The sequence below is a fragment of the Sinohyriopsis cumingii genome, chromosome 9 (assembly GCF_028554795.1).
Source record: "Sinohyriopsis cumingii isolate HCF-2022 chromosome 9, ASM2855479v2, whole genome shotgun sequence".
NCBI classification, from domain to species: Eukaryota; Metazoa; Mollusca; class Bivalvia; order Unionida; family Unionidae; genus Sinohyriopsis; species Sinohyriopsis cumingii.
Genome location: NC_142969.1, coordinates 12,554,948 through 12,575,826, shown reverse-complemented (window position 1 = coordinate 12,575,826; position 20,879 = coordinate 12,554,948). Strand labels below are relative to the sequence as shown.

The 20,879-nt window shown below is 36.3% G+C and overlaps 1 protein-coding gene across 1 annotated transcript in view; it reads right to left on the bottom strand.

Moving 5' to 3' along the window:
• Positions 1–2,014: 2,014 nt before the first annotated feature.
• Positions 2,015–20,879, bottom strand: part of LOC149791278 (RING finger protein 32-like) — a 41,807-nt gene continuing 22,942 nt past the window's right edge. Inside the window, exons 7-9 of the mRNA XM_089969788.1 lie at positions 16,972–17,080; positions 11,647–11,811; positions 2,015–4,297 (exon numbers count right to left, since the gene is read on the bottom strand). Of these exons, the coding sequence (XP_089825914.1) occupies positions 3,848–4,297; positions 11,647–11,811; positions 16,972–17,080 (724 nt within the window). The 3' untranslated portion in view covers positions 2,015–3,847. The remainder of the gene's footprint in view (positions 4,298–11,646; positions 11,812–16,971; positions 17,081–20,879) is intronic.

Sequence of the window (20,879 nt, the reverse complement as noted above, 5' to 3'; positions counted from 1 at the left end):
GAGTTCTTAAGCTCCTCTAAAACCTTAACCCACATAAAGTGACTGGACCTGACCAGATTTTGTCAAGATTCTTGAAAGATATGGCACCATCAATATCTCCAGCCCTATCTTTCCAATTTTAAGCCTCATTAGTGCAGGACCTGACTCCAGATGACTGGAAAGAAGCATTAATCAGCCCATTGTTCAAGAAAGGCGACAAAAGTAAAGCCTTGAACTACAGACCAGTTTCCCTGACATCTATTTGCTGATGTCATGGAGTACATCATCCATAGTCACCTGATGCAGTTCTTCAAAAGTAACAACATCCTATATGAAAGACAACATGGCTTCAAAAGAAGAGATCATGCGAGAGCCAACTTATAATCATACTCCAGGACCTTGCAGCCGGTCTTAACAACAAACAACAGATAGATGCGATCCTGCTGGACTTCAACAAAGCCTTTCATAAAGTCCCTCATAAGCACCTTGCAGTGAAGCTTCATCACTATGGTGTCTGGGAAAAGACCCTTGATTGGACAAACAGCTGTTTTGATGGAAGAAACCAACAGGTTGTGCTAGAAAGCCAGTCATCTTCATCAGACCCCATCACTTCAGGCATACCCCAAAAACGGAAATGGGTCCTCTGCTCTCCTTGATCAACATCAATGATTTGCCATTGCGAGTCAATTCCCAAGTCTGACTTTTTGCTGACGACAGCTTGCTGTATAGAGTAATCGACTCGGACCAGGATGCAGATCTGTTACAAGCAGATCTAGACCAGCTACAACGATAGGAAAAAGACTGGCAAACAGAGGTCAATCCTGACAAATTTGAGGTTATCCGAATCACCAACAAGAGACTTATTGTCCCAGCCATATACATCATCCATGGTCAAAAACTGACAATGACATCCTAGGTAAAAAAAATTGGAAGTCACCATCGATAGCACCTTATCATGTAACAGCCAAATTGACCGTGTTACAAAGAAGGCAAACAACACCATAATGCTTCTTCATAGAAATCTGTCTACATGCCCCCGACAAGTGAAGTGCTATGAATCCTTAGTACACCCACAGTTGGAGTATGCGTCAACTGTTTTGGGGATGTATCTACCAAAACAAACATTTTCAAACTTGAAGCAGTACAACACAGGGCAGCAGGGTTTACTATTGGTGATTATCGACAGACCAGTAGTGTTTCCACCATGCTCCAACAACTGGGATGGGAAGAGCTTCGAGCTCAATGCCAACAAACAAAAGCTGTTATGATGTAACGGATTGTACACCAGCTAGTACACATCCTAGCAGCATAATACCTCCAACAGACAGGATCCTACACTAGAGAACATTTAAGCAATTTTTCTCATCCCCTTTACCAGAGTCAACGCATACAAGACTCCTTCTTCAATCAGGAATCTGGAACTCCTTACCAGCCACCCCAGTCAATGCCAATTCCATCAATGCTTTCAGAGCCGTGGTTGGCATGGGTATCGCTTAGTTCCAGACCAGGGATGTTTTTAGCTGCATGTGGACCTCCCACCACATGTACATAGTTGACACCATGTACAATTATGTTCTAGAGGAACCCAGCATATTATTGGAAGAAGAAGAAGCACTCCCCAGCAGCACAATAATATTCCATTTATGTCAGTTCGAAAATTACCTCAACTAATCTTCTCATTTTTCTGTCAATTAAAATATAAGGGATGTATCATCACAGGCAATGTTGAAGGGGCCATAACTCTTTAGTATAGAAAATCAAAATTGACTATCATACATTTTCTTGACTGCAATCATATTAACCTATATAATTTAAATTATATTAATTATAAACATTATGTTAATTATAAATATTATATTAATTATAAATATATTAAATAAGATGTTCTGACCAAAAATAAAATAAAATATACAAATAACAGATGCTCAAAGAAAACTACAGAAAAGATAACTTGATGTTATTGCCAATACCTGCACATATCAAAATATTATGTTTGTGGGGTGAGGAGTAGAAAAAGGACAGTTGTAACATTCACTTCTTATCAAATATTTATTTCTTTTTTTTGGAGTTAACAAGAATCAATAAATGAATATCACAGCAAATTAACATGCCATCACAATCTTTTGTCAACTAAAGTTTGCTTACTTAAATATAACATTGCAGGAAATTGAAAAAACAACAAAAGAGAATAGCTTACCTTTCATTTTCTAATGCCTACTTTACCAAACACAAAACTTGGAAAGATTCAAAAACTTACAAAAAACAATTGTTTCAAACTTGTAAACAGTTTTGAGAGGGTGGTGAATTTTTCTTTAAAATTTACTAGATACAATCATTTCAAAATTACTGAAATACTTGATAATCTAAGCATAGAAAAACAAGTTATGAATGTTTATTTTAAACATTCTCCTAGAAATTATAAAATACAATAAACAAATAAGAAACAAATAATAAATACATAGAACCTAATGAATAATACAGTGCTCAAAAAATCCAATAGCCCAGGGACCCTCAAATTTTAGATCAGGCCTGTTCTGTGTTCTAAGTGAGGTGCCCATTCGGCTTGTAAAAAAAAATCATATTTGCCTGAGGAAATTTTGATCGTGCTGATGAAATGTGTAAATGTACTTTCAAGAAATTGACATATCTGCCTTAATACTGGCAACCTAAATCAGATCACCACTGTCCTACGTGAAATTGAGATCTGATTTTAATCAAATTGAAGCATGTCAAGTCATGCTAAAAATATGAATTTGTACTCCGAAACCCACTTCCAGAAAAACAATTCTCAGTAATCTTCAAATACCAACAAAAAAAACCCAACCACTTTCAGTATATTCCGATAACATGAAGCATGTATAAATGGTGAACAGTCATGACTGGAGCTGATGTAAAATTATCTCTTAGGCAGTTTAAATAGTGGCAATTAAAGACAAAGAGGTCAGGTACTTAATTGGCTGACAATAGCTAGTGAGATGTGTTTGAATGCTGCAGTGGGTGAGCCCAATGAGTGAATTTGCATTGATAGGATCAGGAAGTGGAACAACCCATTATAGGTAAATCAGAAATGCTAGATGCATGTACAATATCAAAAGTTATTACATGTCACTACCTTGAATGAGAATGTTTAAGCCATATGTATTATATTTTTTATAAGTTTGTGAACAGCGAAAATGTTTATTTGAAGACAGATTTCACTGCAAAGCATGATCATTTCAGTTGTCGGAATAGTGTTAAAAAGTAATTCATTTCTGAAGTGGAATTAGGAAGCAATTAAATATTAGCAAAGCCCCCCCCACCTCCAATTTCAGAATTCTTGGTTGATGGAGTTTTACTTTTACGAAGCATGACAGCCAAAAAAAAAAGGATAAGGGAATGGGTCTATTAATTCTTGCACAAGCTGCAAACAACACATCAACATATTTCAGCATGGTTCTGATCAGGATTCACTCAGAGAATCCAGCACAGGAGTTAGAACACAAGGACCATCCATTCCCTAGTGAATGTAGTAATGAACACTAATGACACTTGCATTACCTTCAAGCCCCTTAGAACCCATTTGAACTTATATATTAAGTTTAGCTATTGCAACGTTGTTTGACAATATTAAAAAAGGGGAAAATCTGGGGCATGCTGAACTGTAGTATGGGCTTGTGGAATTTCAGTCAGGGTTTGTGGGTTTAGTTAAGTCACCAGCCCTAGGCCTGTGTCTAAATTTTTTTTTCTTTGAGCACTGATGAGTTACTAACAGTTATATTTGTGACTTTTGTTTATGCATTTGATTTCTGCATGCTGTCATTGTCAGGTTCTCAATCTAAAAACTGTCTGACAGCTGTCAGCAGGTGCGTGAAACATGGCAATTAGTCAATTACATGAAAATAATTCTCTTTTGATACAATGACCTACACACGGGACATGTATGTTTGCTTTCTCCTACATTTAGTTCCTCAAACATTTGCAAGCATGTAGCATGAAACACATGGGAACAAGAGACTAATACTGTCTGCCTATTTTTAGTCTCTCTTGATTCTGTACTCTCTGCAGCAGACTGGTTCACATTTGTATGTTCACAAGCATGCTCATTTGTTTGAAATGATGATGAGTCAGTCTGCTTTCTCTTGTCCAGTGATTTAGCACTGGACTGAGGCTTTATTAATGTTGTTTTCAGTGTCTGTGGTACATTCTGTCTGGGTTTTGTTGCACTGTTTAACTCTTTTATATTAGTTGTCTCCTTATCAATGGAACTTTTCTCTATGTAGCTTTTAAGAACTAAGGGTGTTAGGCATATTGGGCAATCTGAGTCTCCTCTTGTCACAGCCTGCAAAAAATTAAAAACATTTATGAATGCATACAATTTTAATATGACTCACTCACGAAGCCATGTCTTACCATCACATGGCATGGCAAAACTTTCTACAGGTCATTTCACCCATATATTTAAACACACACTCACCCTCCAACAGTGAGTGAAAATCAGTAAAATTCTACAATTTCATCCTTATTACTGATGAATACTAAATACAAAAGTTAAAATGACAATAGCCAAGGCATATCAAGTGAGATCCAAATATGAAATAAGAGGCATGATAATACTCACATGACTTATATAGAATAGATGACCATGTCATAAGCTGGTTTATGTAGTACTGTAAAAACATAGTTTATGTAAGCTATCATATAAAGTTGATTTGACCTATTTTACTATATCCTGATTGAAATTCTTGCACAAGTTAAAGGCATAATTAATTTGCATAATCCCTTAATTAATAAATAATTTGCATGATCCCTTGCTCATAATTTAAATCATCCAAGATCAAATGCAAGATCACCTCATTCATCATCGCACATAATCAAACTCATGCAAAATCTTCAAGACATACACCAATATTCCAGGTCTGATCAAATTCCAGTCAGAATGATGGCTTCCAGAATGGTATCAAGTTCCAATCAGATGCATGATCTCTTCATTAGTATGCGTAGATCTTGCTTATCAAACTTATTCAAGAACTTGATGATATAAGCATATATTCCAAATTTTCTTTAAAAAAAAGTTAATAAAACTTCATGAGTAGTAACAAAAGGTTATCCAATCAAATGCATCATCATCCTATTGATATGCATGGGTCTTGTTCATTACAGAAACTCAACTGAGATTCCAAGAGTCTCAGCAAAAAATATGGTCTCAAGAATGCGTTGTTGACAGTACAGACAATACCATAAATTTACTTGGCCTTACAACTTTTCTCCAAAGTTACTTTCTTTTAGAGTTACCAAGCAGAGTATGTAGAGTTAATGGCATACAGTTCTTCTGCACAAAATAAGTTCCACAAAATGTACCATATATTCATGACATGTTTTCTAACAGTGATGAAGAAACTGTGGGATAACTTAACTATAACTTTAGCATTAAAAATTTACTCCATGGAAAATCATATGAAGCCACTGAGTGTGACAATACTGTGAGAAGAAAATGAACCTCCAAAGAGGAATGCCCTCAACACAGACAAAACAATGCTCACAGTTTGTCAATGGCCATCAAGAGTCAACTATGATTTTCTGACTCCAAAAAATCAACAGGTTTCTTCATAACCCAAGTGCAAACCACCTACAAAGCCTCAAGGTAATTCACGTAGAACTTATGTCTACAACAGACATAAGTGCAGAAACCATTTTGTTCAGTACAAGCTACATAAACATTTGACTATTTTATATCCCAAAATTAATAGGTTCTTTCCTTATACTAGGTGAAAGCAATTCACAAAGTTTGGAAAAGTAGATGATGGAAAACTAAAGTTTCTGTGCAAAAACCATTCATCTTTTTTCAGTGATCTTGACCTTTAACCTTTTTACCCTGAAACCAACTAGCATTCTTCCTTACTCACAGCCTGCCTCAAAATGTTTAACTGTAGATAACGGAGAACTCAAGTTACTGTACAGAAACCATTTTCCTTCTCTCAGATGCAGAGAATTTTACTTTTGAGTTCCTGAGCAAAAACAAAAAGGGTTTTTCCTGACTCCAAGTGCATGCCATCAATAAAGTTTGGTATCTGTAAAGGGTGGACACCTAAACTTATTGTTTGGAAACTAAATTTGTATTGGATCATCTGGACAGACAGACAGACAGACATCATAACATAGTAAGTAGGTGGCATATGAAATGAAGTGTAACAAAAATGAGACAACCCCAAATTTTGGGCTGCAAGGTGGTACTGAGAGTGTGGACTGTGCTCAAATAAAAATAATAATGAAAGCCATGCATGCCAATTTGCACCTTTAATGCCAAAAAAGAAATATATCAGTCAGGAAGAATCTTACAAGAACACATAGTTGCCAGGCAACATTTTGGCATCATCTTCATTGTAACAACATAATATTGATGACATCAAGACTCAAGAGATGAACTCAAAACATATCTGCAAACAAACTGCAAGGGGACATGGTTTATGCCAGATGAATATCTACAGTCTCTATGCTGAAACAGTCTGGGCAGGCTGAAACTAAGTACCTAAATGCACATGTTGGGTACACTGTGTAACGTATCATCTGGGTATGGCTATAATGACGAGTATTTTTAAAAAAATTGTTGCACAGTGTGAATTACTTCTAATACAGTAAATCATTTCCCTGACAATACTTAACCAAACTGACTGGATCGATGGACAAGGACATTCATTAGAAACTACACTAATCATTTCAACATGAAAAAGTAGGACAATCTAACATGCTTTTAATGGTTGTAATAATTATTCATAGACATCTATCCACTTATGAGGCATGGTGACAAACGATGCAACAGTGTAACATAAAAAGAATATCTACCTGTTTTATATGCATAGTTTTGCATGTATTAATTGCAAATGCAAAGACATATTGTGATGCTACAACTGACTGTATACATAGCTCCTCTATGTATGTCTCTCTCACTGACTTCTTTGTTTCAAGTCTGTATGTAATATTTACCTGATAAATTGCAAGGAATCTGTTTTATCATGTTAAGAAGGCAGACTTCATTTGCACATGTATCCAATCAGAAGGATTTGTTTCTTTTTGTTCAACCTATTTAGTCCTACTTCTTTTTCTGCTAATTAAATCAATGACATATGTATCACATTGATTTTATCAAATCTTTTCTAAGAAATTGGAATTTCACCATAACTGAACAGCATCATGACATGGATGACATATCAGTGTCATACTCACTGAACTACAACTTTAATTTGTTTCTTGATGAGTCATCAACAATTGCCGGTAAACTATATTAAATTTCAAGCAATTTTTATAACAATTGTATATAAACCATAAAATAAAACTTGCTTGAAACTTTTTATAAAACTTAAGCATCACTATCTGAATACAGCATGTGTTAATTATTGTCCACAGTGATCCACCAAGGTTTTCAACTAATGCGCAACCTCGTGTTTTGATGCGTGGAATTAAAAATAACCCATTTTTTGAAGTGTGGAAGTTTCAACTTGTACATGTTTTTGATGCATGTAGATTTGGTCTGGAACATAATCTTAATTACCCTTGAGTTGCTTCCAGCTTAGTTTCATACTAAGAATATGCTGTCCATAACAAATTTACTGTAGGAGGTTCTGATTGATATCTGCTCGACAATAGTTTAGACCATGACAACCAATAATATCGCACCAATGGAAGAAATATATGAACTGGGCTAACAGATTACTGGAGTCAGGTTTAGATTCAAAAGAATTAGGTTGGATTGTTTTGAGATTTTGTTTGAAGTTTATGACACAGGAAGAGGAAACAATTGACATGAATGGAATGCCTTTCAATCAAATATTAGCATTGGTATGTTTGGACATCAAATTGTAATTAACTGGTCAGAACTGGAGTGTATCATTATGGCGAAGCCGGTTGTCAGTGGAAGTGGACCAACTTTAATTGTTTTATTGGCAATTTGCTTCATTTAGTGGGATGTTTAAAAGTTCAGAATCATTTATGACTTCACTGGATTCATTTCTGATCAAATATCAGCATTTGTTTGATTGCACTTCAAATTATAATTAGTTAGACAAAACAGGAATATATGATTTCTCACTAAGCCAGTTTTCAGCATGGGATTGGTTTTTATTGGCAATTAATTAAATGCTTGAATCGGCAAAATGTTTAAAACCTAAAACGTATTAATTAATGGATCATTCCGAGAAAAAAATGAATGGGCATAACACTCAGTGCATCTCAACTTTAAAATCACAATGGTGCAACGAAGTTTATTTTCTTTTATGTCTCTGTCTTGGAAAGATCTGCCAGTGACAAATTGTCTGACCCTGAGACTCCAAAGAAACAGAAAGATAGTGTCAGCTCTGATGAGAAGAAGAGTCAATCTTCAAAATTTGTTAGAAAATATATAAAAAGTGAACTGACAATTCTGTGTCATAGATTCTTAATATCTGAATAATATATAACCTTTCACAGTTGTATGGGTATATGTTCGCATAAAAAATGATTTGAGCAGTTGATAAGAGAATATGTGGAAAAGTTGAAAATATAAAAAAATAAAAACATAATCCTTGTGTCTGTTTCATATACAAAATATACACACAGTAACATATTGTAAGAAAGAGAAACACTTTTACAAAAATGAGATTGTATATTTCTTACAAAATACTGTACAGGTATTTCTCATTATTCAGCACAAGATGAGAAATCTTACACATCATTTGTTTCCACAAATAATGAGGAATCACAGCTATGGGCTCATGACTGTCCAAAATAATTGACTCTTGAGATTTTAGTTTTGACTCTTGAGATTTTCATTTTGACTACTGAGATTTCGGGGTTAAGGGTCAACTGACTCTTCAATTTGGAAATCTATTGAGATCCCTGATCCACTGTGGCCATAAGTGGTTGGCCCCATCCACCAAACATCTGCATGAACATGCATGGATGATATGTGAGGCAGCCCCACAATTTTCATTGGTAAAGATTTGATTTGTGTGGATTTGTTTTGCTGCATGAAAATTCATGGTTCCATAAATCCTTTCCATGTATTGGTCAGTGCATGCAATTCATGCACAGAACATATTGAACCCACAAAGACTGTACAGTAATGCTCCATGTAAAACATTTGTACGAAATTTAATTTTCTATTTTATGTTAATTTTGTACAGGAAGAAAGTGGCCAAGTCCAACAATCTGGGACAATAATTCTACTAAATGATGATGGTAGGTGCAAGAATAACTATCAATACTTAGCTGCCAACCTTCCAGGCTCACATTTGGTGAAAATATTCATAAAAAGTAGTGAATTTGGACATGAATTAGTGAAAAATACCATGACAATAACTCCATTAACTCTGACCGTCAATACTACTCTATATCAAGATCGCAATATAAAACTAAAACACTAACATATATGCAGAAATATTTATTTATCAAGACATGATACTGTGGCAGACTTGAACTTCCTCAACTGATTGATCCTAAATTTGTTTTCTAAACAGTTCAGACTTCTTGCCTGCTGGTTGATCTTGGTGACTAAAATTGCTGACAAATTTTCTGTGGCTAAGGAGGCTATGACGTCTGTCTTATTTTTCCTCACAAAAGAAAATACTCTTTCGCTGTCACTGTTGCTGTGAGGAATGCAAAGGAGCTACAGCACTTCTGGTTCTTCCACGGGAAAATTTGGAAGTTATTTTTGAGTCCGGGAACATTTGTTGGAACAAATGTTAAGCATTGTCTCCAGCTGATAAAGATCAATTGTGTTCGACAAGAAAACTCACAAATAATGCTTCAGCGTTGGTAGCTTGCAGGTCTTCCACCGATGGCTTAAAATATTCCAGAGCTGAAATCTGAGAATTCTTAATTTTCCTAACTTCTACGTGTTTTTTGCAACCGATGTGCTTCCTCACATCGTCTGTGCGATGGCACACACTGAGTGCAAAAAGCATGATGAATATCAATGTTTAATGGCAAAATGCACGGCCAATTTTTGATATATTCCAAATTAAACTTCACTTTTTGAGCAATACATTTCTTTTTCCTTGGTGGTGAAGACATTTTCAAGATCTTACATGCGATGCTAAACGGTAACTCAAATCAGTGTTGGTGACACATGCGCAGAGCAAAATTCCAGTTAGGCCCCAGTTTCTCTCAAAAGGATTTGTAAAACTACTCTTATACATATAGATTAAAATAGGCTAAAATGCTTGCTACTGGGCCAACTGTACTAATCGGCTGTACATCTACTAATATCGCGACCAGCAGTACCGGACCGTTTCGGCAACTGCGAATATCACGACTAGCGCTTAACGGGAAATCAGTTATTTTATTAAAGATTTAAAATAACTGAGAATTCAAGATTTCGTGAATTTTTGGCTTGCGGCGTGAATCGGTGAATCGCTGAAAAAGTTGTGAAATTCACGTCAAATTCGTGAGGGTTGGCAGCTATGTCAATAAGTTTTTAAAGAAAATTATTAGCAAAAGACAAATGACAGTCTAAAAAATGAAGCTCAAATTATATATGAAGCAAACTGACAACTCAAAACTGAATACTTCCAAAACCAAAACCATCTGTAAATAGTTTAGTCAAGAAACAAAATTATGCAAAAGACTAAGAGCAATGATGATGAAAGTTAACTCGTTTAAATTCTGGATATTCAGACATGATTTTGGTCTTCCAACAAAAAAAGATGAATTTTTTTTAAGGGGGGTTTGAGGGTCCTCTCCCAATGGGATCTTGAGGAGCAGTGCAAATATATTATACTTCTCTCTTTCATAACAAATCTGTAAAATAAACACCCAATTACATCAACTAACTTATATACAAATAATCCCACACATTCACTTGTTTTTTTATCTCCAATGGACATAACCTGTTGATATGCCAGTTAATGTGCAATCGTTTCTTTTCCTTCTCAATGAGAGCCTTTTTCCTTTCAAGCTGGTGCTTGTATTGGCGACATGCAGTGCGCATATTCTAACAGAGGGCTACATCTGTTCTCTCATGCAAAAAATCTTTCTTCTTATAGTAATTAACTGCTCTTTTTCCAGATGCCTTCTGAGTTTCAATTTTTACATATGCAGCTTCTTTTGTAGGTGCTGTTCCAAACTCTTCCAACTGCAATTACCGTAATTCAGATCTTTCTTGCAGAGGTCACAAAATGACAGTCCTCTAGTGTTCAGTTTTCTTAAAAACTGACCAACTAAATTTCTGTCAACGTTTTGCTCCAGCCATTCCCATTTCCAAACGTTTTTTAAAATTTCATCTAAACTTTTCGTGTCATGTTCTCTCTCAACAACTCAGGACGCCATGTTTTGCAAGCATGCTTGTTCTTTCCATTGCCATCAGTTTCCATTACACGAAGATTCACTGATGAATTTAAACCTTTGACCAATCAGAATACTCTTTACAAGAGACGTGTGCTAACTAACATATGGAACAAATAATTTACAAGGGTCATTGCGGAATGTGACCGGAAAGACCATTTGGAAAAAACCAGATCGAAGATGATATAAAAAATGGACTATATCAGGAAAAATTTGATTCAAGTCAGGAGAAAAGTAGAATTCCGCTTTAAAACTAAGGAAACTCATGTCTGGATATTAAAATATACTTAGTTTTTCTAAGGAATAAATAAAAAACTACAGTTGGATTCAGAACCAGGAGATCAGAAAAAATATTGGATCCATGAAATGTATTACCTTCAGCTGAATTTCTTCCCATTCCTCCTCACTCATCTGATGAAACATGGCATCAAAATGGCGGAAAACATCTCGGCTGGCTGCCAAACTATGATCAATATCACGTAGAAAATCATTTACATGGAAATCACATGACCTTACAATTCTGTCAGTAATGGACTTCAACTGAAAGTGAATTAGAAATTATTTATAGTTAAAGCATAAACTTAGATTCTGTTACCACAGAATTATTACTAAAACATGACAGGAATGAATTTATTCTAGTTCTATGATGCCAGAATATGAAAAACAAAAAAAGACCAAAATCTGGAAATCATGGCAGCCTCTAAAGTAAGTCAGCTATAAAAAAAACAAGCTACTAGATCATACATACTTGCTCACAAGTTGAGGTCAACTGCAAACTGCATTGATCCAGATCTGCCATCACATACTGCACATGCAACTCTGTGACTCTGCAGTTTGTTAGAGCTAATAAATAGAACAAACAGCATAGACCCTGATCTGCCCTGCATTATACAACAGCATAGACCCTGATCTGCCCTGCATTATACAACAGCATAGACCCTGATCTGCCCTGCATTATACAACAGCATAAACCCTGATCTGCCCTGCATTATACAACAGCATAGACCCTGATCTGCCCTGCATTATACAACAGCATAGACCGTGATCTGTCCTGCATTATACAACAGCATAGACCCTGATCTCCCCTGCATTATACAACAGCACAGACCCTGTTCTGCCCTGCATTATACAACAATATAGACCCTGATCTTCGATGCATTATACAACAACATAGACCCTGATCTCCCCTGCATTATACAACAGCATAGACCCTGATCTGTCCTGCATTATACAACAGCATAGACCCTGATCTGCCCTGCATTATACAACAACACAGACCCTGATCTTCGATGCATTATACAACAGCACAGACCCTGATCTCCCCTGCATTATACAACAATATAGACCCTGATCTTCGATGCATTATACAACAGCATAGACCCTGATTTGCCCTGCATTATACAACAGCACAGACCCTGTTCTGCCCTGCATTATACAACAATATAGACCCTGATCTTCGATGCATTATACAACAACATAGACCCTGATCTCCCCTGCATTATACAACAGCATAGACCCTGATCTGCCCTGCATTATACAACAGCACAGACCCTGATCTGCCCTGCATTATACAACAACACAGACCCTGATCTTCGATGCATTATACAACAGCACAGACCCTGATCTCCCCTGCATTATACAACAATATAGACCCTGATCTTCGATGCATTATACAACAGCATAGACCCTGATTTGCCCTGCATTATACAACAGCATAGACCCTGATCTGCCCTGCATTATACAACAACAGATCAATGTCTATTTTGTTTGCAGTTGGACCTGACTTACAGCTGATGTACATGTAACAGGAGGGTAGACAAATTCTAACTATCACGGCTGAGAATCGAACTCGGCTGGTCTGTTTCACATTCGGGGCACACATACCAATGAACTAAGAGGTCCAGACCAGCTAAGCTGGTTAAGAGTTGGCCTCATATACCTAGACTGCTACATAAATATGTTACAGTGAAGCTTGTCAAAAGCAACCCTTAAAATAACCACACAATTTTTAGCAAATTAAGAAACAGGATATGATAAATAACTGATGTTCACAAATGTATTAAGCTGTCAGCTAAGGCAAGTTTCAATGCATTCAGATTTAAACAAACATCAAACATATTCATGGAAGAAATGTAATACAGTTTGAAATAAGCTAAAAACCTAGTTATAAAGTCACGCAGACCTAAAGTTAAAATATACTTATCTCTTCATCCTAAAGCTATCAGGAAACATGACTTGGATAAGAGTGACTTTAGCAAGAGTATCGGCTAGACGTTTGAAGACATTAAAATCAAGCCATGTTAAAACCCTGGATTGGTTCCATTTGGGAACAGAGAGGGATTTTGGGCAATCGTGTCCAAAAAGGACTAAAAGATCTGTTAGGTCTATGTCATACCCAAAATCATGTCTGCCATGATGCTGGAATGTGTCCAATATCATGAGACAGTTGTCTTTGATAGAGACTGGGGCCAACTGTTTCTCCTCAAAGAGCCAGAGAAAAAGTTGTCCAGTTGAGGGATTGAGGTACACAGAGGGACAATGTTGTTAGTATAGCACCAGTCCCTGAAAACACACCACTTCTATGCCTTCAGAGTGGAGGGCCTTCATGTTCTTGAATTTTCTCCAGAATTGAAGGTTTGAATTGTTTGTCTTGCAAGGCTATCCTGATAAGAACAAGCAAAGTGAGAAATAGAAGAAGACAGTCTGGGCAGGCCATATTGCCATATACCAAAACAGCATATTATTATTACTGTGTACCCCTCACCAGATATCCCTTTATAAGGCCATATTGCCAGATACCAAAACAGCATATTATTGCTATTTTGTACCCCTCACCAGATATCCCTTTATAAGGCCATATTGCCAGATACCAAAACAGCATATTACGTGTCAACTTGTACAGTTTACCTGTAATTTGTACAGTTTTTTCCCCTTTTCATCAGTGTATGGCCGTACAACCGTTTTGTACGGTTTTTTTTGAAAACTTTTTAAATTTAATTATTTTTTTTTAAATTCTCGTTTTGTGTGCATCCAGGACTCTTGGCATAATTTTTTTAGCATGATAATTCAGTGACACTATGGTGGCCCGAAACAACCAATCAAATCATACTCAAAACCGCACGTTTCCTTTGATAATGAAATGAGTTTCATTCATGGTTCAACTCTAGTGTGTGATGATCTTCTTTATCGCTCGGAGATTAGAGGCTCACTCGGATTTCTAATATTGACTACCTGTGGAATAAGCATGTTTTCTTATTTTATACATTATTGTTTTATTATTTATACTTATTACTATCCAATACATAAAGTTTGCATCAATTTTCATACTTTACATAGTGTAGCAATCATGCTGGTGTAACCATAATTCGTCTGACTTTTCTGTGTGGAGATAAAGTCGATTTATTAAAAATTTTAACAATATACTAATTAAAAATAAATACTCTACTGATTTTAGCACCAGCATTTTATCAAGCTGTTATAGTTTTGAGTCAGATAGGTAATGCAAACAGGAAGATGCACTGCCAAAATGACAGACGTAGTACAGATACTGAGTGACTCAAAAATATGTAACACTGCCAATTTATATCAAGTTTGTGACCGAAATCGGCACAACATATAGTAAGTTCATTTTGCAAACACCAGATACGCAATTTTAATAGAATCGATCAACAGCTTACAAGGTATAAACTTCCAGACTGCTACTTTGTAAAACAATTATTTCTAGATTTAAATTTTGTGATAGCTCCTGGCGTAATGTCTTGGGGTTTATGGGGACAAATATAAATTCGTAATATATTTGTAATCGAGAGAACTTCCTCTATCACATGTCAAATCTAAATATTTAAAATTTTTAAATTTTATTTCTCTGATCTAGTTGAAATATTCCATCCATCAAATGGCTGAGCCTAACTCAAAGAAACGCACGCTTGAAGACACTGACTGAGGTCATGCCAAGTTTCAGGCTGATTGGATTGAAGTCCTCCCTGGCATTGTAGATGTATCCAAGTTAGGATCTTCACATGCTTTTTATAAAATATGCAGTAAAGACATTAAAGTGGTGGTGTCGAGCATACATGATCAAGAGGAACACTTCAGGACAAAATTGCATGAAAGGAATTTTGAAATGAAGAAGGCAGCATCCATCAAAAGCTTCTTTGCTTAACCAAAGCAGGAAGATGATAGTGTTATAAGTAAAAAGAATGAAATCAAGTTTCAGAAATCTAAATAATTATGTAAATATGTGTCATAATAATTTGTGTATAGCATTTGTTGTTTTAAAACTGTTAATCTTATATAATGTATGAATACATTTTTTCATGTAAGGTTTTTTTGGTCTCTGTAAGGTATTTATTGGTCTGGCATACAGGTTTTCATCTCAGAGGGTTGACACCTTTGATATTATTACTATTTTGTGCCCCTCACCAGATATCCCTTTATAAGGCCATATTGCCAGATACCAAAACAGCATATTATTACTATTTTGTACACCTCAACAGATATCCCTTTATAAGGCCACATTGCCAGATACCAAAACAGCACATTATTACTATTTGCACACAACCAGATGCCACCCTTTTTGTAAGGCCACATTTACTGTGACCAAAACAGCATATTTTCTGGACACCTTACCTGAGGCAAGCCCTTTTATGAAGTAGGAAACTTTCTATCCTATCTGTAATTTAGAAGAAGGTATAGCAGGTTTTTTTTGTACTTTTAGTAGAAGCAGCCATATTTTATAGAACATTGACATCATCTGTATAAATGTGAAAGGTCTTCAAGCCTGAATACTTTTTCAGTGTAAGTGTTGATATTTGATGGTGAATTGACCACCAATTATACAAATTTGAAATGGATGCATTCTATCAAGTTTGCTCAAATTCTATTCAGTGGTTTTGAAAAATAAGTCATTGAAAGGTATTTCTATTTTTAGCAAAACTGGGCATATTTGAGGTCAGACCTCAATAATGTGTATACATATTTACGGTCTTCATGAAAGGTTGATTTCTATCAAGTTTGGTAAAGTTTTATTCAACAGTTTTGAAGAAGTCATTGAAAGTTTTTCTATTTTAGTCATGGTAGCCATAACTGATGGTAGATTGGCATCTTTTGTAAAAATCTGAAAGATCTTCAGACAAGGATGCTTTCTATCAAGTTTGATTAAATTTTAATCAGTTATTTTGGAGAAGTTATTTAAATGATTTTCTATTTTTAGTAAGGGTGGTCATGTCTAAAAGCAGATCAACATTGTTTGTATAAATCTGAAAGGCCTTTATGCCAAGATGTTCCTTGGCAAGTTTGGTTGAAATTGGTCAGGCAATTTTGAAAAAGAAGTTGAAAATAGCAACTGTTGACAGATGCCAGATGGATGATGCATGAATGAGGAATAACACTTGGCCCGAGCAGATTTCATTATTTTACAATTCTGCACATGCATCTTGCTGGTGGAATGACTTTTGAGGGCATCTTCTCCCATAACTGTTTTGTTTCTAACAAATTTAAATCTGTAGTTACAACATGTACCCACATCAAACTTATCTACATTTATAACAAATACAGGGGCATCTCACAATTGGTCTCATGCTGACTATAAGGTTCTCTTGTATTTTGGAACTTAGAATTATGGGTCTCCAAATGTGGTCTTATATTTTTTTTTAAAATTCCACCATGGATGGATGTTCTGAATTCGATGTTCATACTCACTTTTTCTTCATAAAATTTCTGCCTCAATTTTGGGTCCTTTGGCGGATTTGCTTCCCTTAACTTTTGATACCAGCAGCGTACCACATATCCTCTCCATGCGGCCTGAATTCTGAAAAAAATTAACAATTTAAGCATTCTGAGGTATACTTATCAAAAATCACCATGTTTTTTTTAGTATATATCCCCAACATCCTCACCCTTTCCACATCTCTAACCCAGGGATCATTAACCCAAAAAGCCACACATACAGTATGTGTCTCATTATGCTGTGACTCCACATTTAAAATTTGTTGCAACGATATTCAAACAATGTCTGTGTAACTATGATTTATGTATATTTGACCTCTCACCTGCTCACAGGACCAAAGTGAAGATGTACAAACAATTAAATCCCTGTCACAGATTGTTAACACATGGGCAACCTATACAAAACGTTTGGTGACTTTCCACCCAATAGTTTAGTAGATGTGATTATGACAAGACAGACAGCTGGAAGATATCAGAATAAAGTGTGCGGATGACACAATATTAAAATGATTAGGATTATGATAAATTAATATTTGGAAATAATGACCTTCTGTCTAAAGATGTTTCAGTCAGATTTTCTGACACAAACTGAGTTTTTCCTACATTCAGTGGAACCAAGAAAATAGATATCTAGCATGGTAAAGCCAACACTGATTTTCTCAAGTCCTAAAATACATGGCCATTGATCCAATATCATCTCATTATAATGATGATACTTGTTTTTTATATCATGAGTAGTATTGTTAAATATCATTCACCTGTACTGAGTATTATGAATTACCTGTATAGAGTTGTTGTTGTTGTTGTTGTTGTGGGGTTTAACGCCATTTTTAAGCACACGATAGGCTATACATGGCGGCCAGTATTAATGGGGGAGGAAGAACCCGGAAAAGCCCGGAAAGAACCACCGACCCACGAGAAGCTACTGGCAAGCTTTCTCACATGCCCACATTGGCTGAATCTTAGACTCGAACCACCGCAGAAAGAGGTGAGATGGCAGTGATCCGTAACGAAGAGCGCTTTAGACCACTCGGCCACTTGGGGGCCCCCCCTGTATAGAGTATTATGAATTACCTGTATAGAGTATTATGAATTACTTGTACAGAGTATTATGAATTACCTGTAGAGAGTCTTAAGAATTACCTGTAAAGAGCATTGTGAATTACCTGTATAGAGTATTATCTGTATACAGGGTTCCTGCAGATTTAACAAAAACAAATTCCATGACTTTTCCAAAACTTTTCCACGGTCATTTCACAAAACTCAAGGACCACACTATCTTGCATTGTGAAGTAAATTAATATAAATAATGACATCTATCAATGAAAAATAACAAATAAGTTAACAACAAATATTTTTAATATGTCCATTTTAAATTTACCTGGGCTTGCACACCTTGACTTTATGTAGCAATTCATGTCATAATCCAATGTTCAATGTATTTTGTATTCAAAAGAAAAAAATAAACAAATCCTATGTAGTCTTTGTATGTGTTCCTATTTACAATACTAACAAAACACATCGCTTTCCAGTTGCTTTCTTGTATTTAGCAAGAAGCAAACTTTTTCTGCTCTATCTCCTTTTCAAGGTCCTTCAGAGTCTCTTGTTTCACTTTTGCAGTCTTTCTGAGAGAATTGGACGCAGTTAGCAGGCTTAGGCTATTGTCCTTTTCGGCTTTTTCAGCATTTTCATCTGCCAATTTGAGCAAATGCTGGATGTCATCCATTAATCGTATTCTTTTATTTAACATGTCACCCAACTCAAGATCTGCTTTTCTTTTTCTGCTCCTCTCACACTCCTCCATCTTTTTCTTCTCCTCATCCAAGTATAGTCTGATTGTGTGTCTAGCATTTGAAGCAGAACTTAACATTTCTTTACTAATATTTACATTTTCAATGCCTCCTACGCTCCGAATACTATCAATAATGATTCTTCTTGAAATGAGAGACAGCTGCTTTTGATTATCTCGTATGGCTTCTTTGTTAATGGAGAATCCTCGTTCAACATCTGCCTGGCCATGAGACAGAGTTAAAAGGTGTTTTGCAATTGGCCACAAGACAGCATATTCCTTTTTGTCTGCCATCAAGGAAAGAAAAAACGAATCTAAGCGGTCTTTCTGTCTGGAGAACTGAGCAAATTTCACAGAGTCTTCCGATTTCAAACAATTTTCCAAAAAGACTTTGTAGTTTTTAACCAGGGCATCACATTGGTTTGGATCTATTCTTCCACTGTTGACTAGAATTTTGACGAGTGATTGGAATGACTGAATGCTGGTCTTTATATCCTTCATCATTTTCTCTGGGTTCAAGAATGTCATATTTATTACAAGGGCAAAAGTCACTGGTGACTTTGTCAGCAATTTTGTGACAACAGCTTGGAGGAATTTCCTGCAGTCAAGATGGAAAGCCAAAATGTCCCTATCTGTCAATTTCCCTGATTTTTTTAAGTCAGCAAACACAGTCTTTGTCACAAAGCCAATTTCAATACTTGCAGAGTCTTTAAGGTGTTTGCAATTTGTTAAATCAAATTTAATGAGCTTTGATGCCTCTGTGATACAGTCCAGATGATCTTGAGCTACAAATCACTCCATAAGACCCCTGATCATTTTGAAAATGTCTTCTGCAAGGAAAGGCAGCAATGGAGCATCTCCTTGAAATTCCTGTAAAAATGGCTCCATCTCTCTAGCCACTGAAAGGAAAAACTGTGCTTGAGGAACGAAGAGACGAGACTTAACCACTTCCTTGAGACTCTCAAATGATTTTTGGATGCTTTTAAAGTGAATCAATATATGTTGCTAGATATGGAAGGAGGGACAGGAATTTCTCTACAACTGTGATGTTCTCAAGCCACCTGTGCTTACAGAATTTTGGTGGCAGCTCCTTGATACCAGATGCCTTCTGATAGTCCTCTATTCTGGCTGGAGAATCTTTAAAGAAGTAATAGAGATTGCTAAGTGTCTCCTCCAGATTCCACTCTGTGGCAGCGCAACCATCCCTGAACGCAATATGAATTATATGTAGGGGCCCCGAGTGGCCGAGTGGTCTAAAGCGCTCACCGTTACGGATCACTGCCATCTCACCTCTGTCTGCGTGGGTTCGAGTCGCGGGTTCGGCCTATGTGGGTATGTGAGAAAGCTTGCCAGTAGCTTCTCGAGGGTCGGTGGTTCTTTCCGGTTTTTTCTGGGTTCTTCCTCCATCATTAATACTGGCCGCCATGCATAGCCTTTCTTGTGCTGAAAAATGGCGTTAAACCCCACAACAACAACAATTATATGTAGGCTGCAAGATCCTGTTGGCAACAACGACTTTCCAGGGTGTGAACGATTAAGCTCTGCATTCAACATGTCAAACGTTTTCCAGTTAACATTAGGTCCATCCATTGAAATTTGTAGGAGGTTCCTGGTTCCAAGATCTTGGATGATTGGACACAACTTGCCAAACAGATCTTCTGCTGTGGCATGTCCCAAAAACTCTGATGTCAAAAATCTTGTTTGCACTCTTTCTGCACCCTGTTCCCAAAACCTGACATGAATTTCACATTGCTTTTGATGCAATTGTTTGTTCAAACTTTCATCGAACTGCAAAACATATCCATTACACTTGTGTATGCTCTCTTTTAAGGTTGATGCAAAGTATGGAGCTAGGCCATGAATAGCAAATATAACATGTTTTGTCCTCACCGCAAGTGAATTTGTGTGCAATTGCATAAAAGGAGCTGTGGGTATTCACTGTCCTTAGGGTCCAAAATATTTCTGCCTTTAATACATCATTTGATGATGTATATGAAGTTAATGTTGGGGCAGGCTTTGGCATAACTTTAGGTGATGGTGAGGCTGAATTTGAAATAAAACCAGAGATTGTGTTGTTCTGAGCAGATTTCAT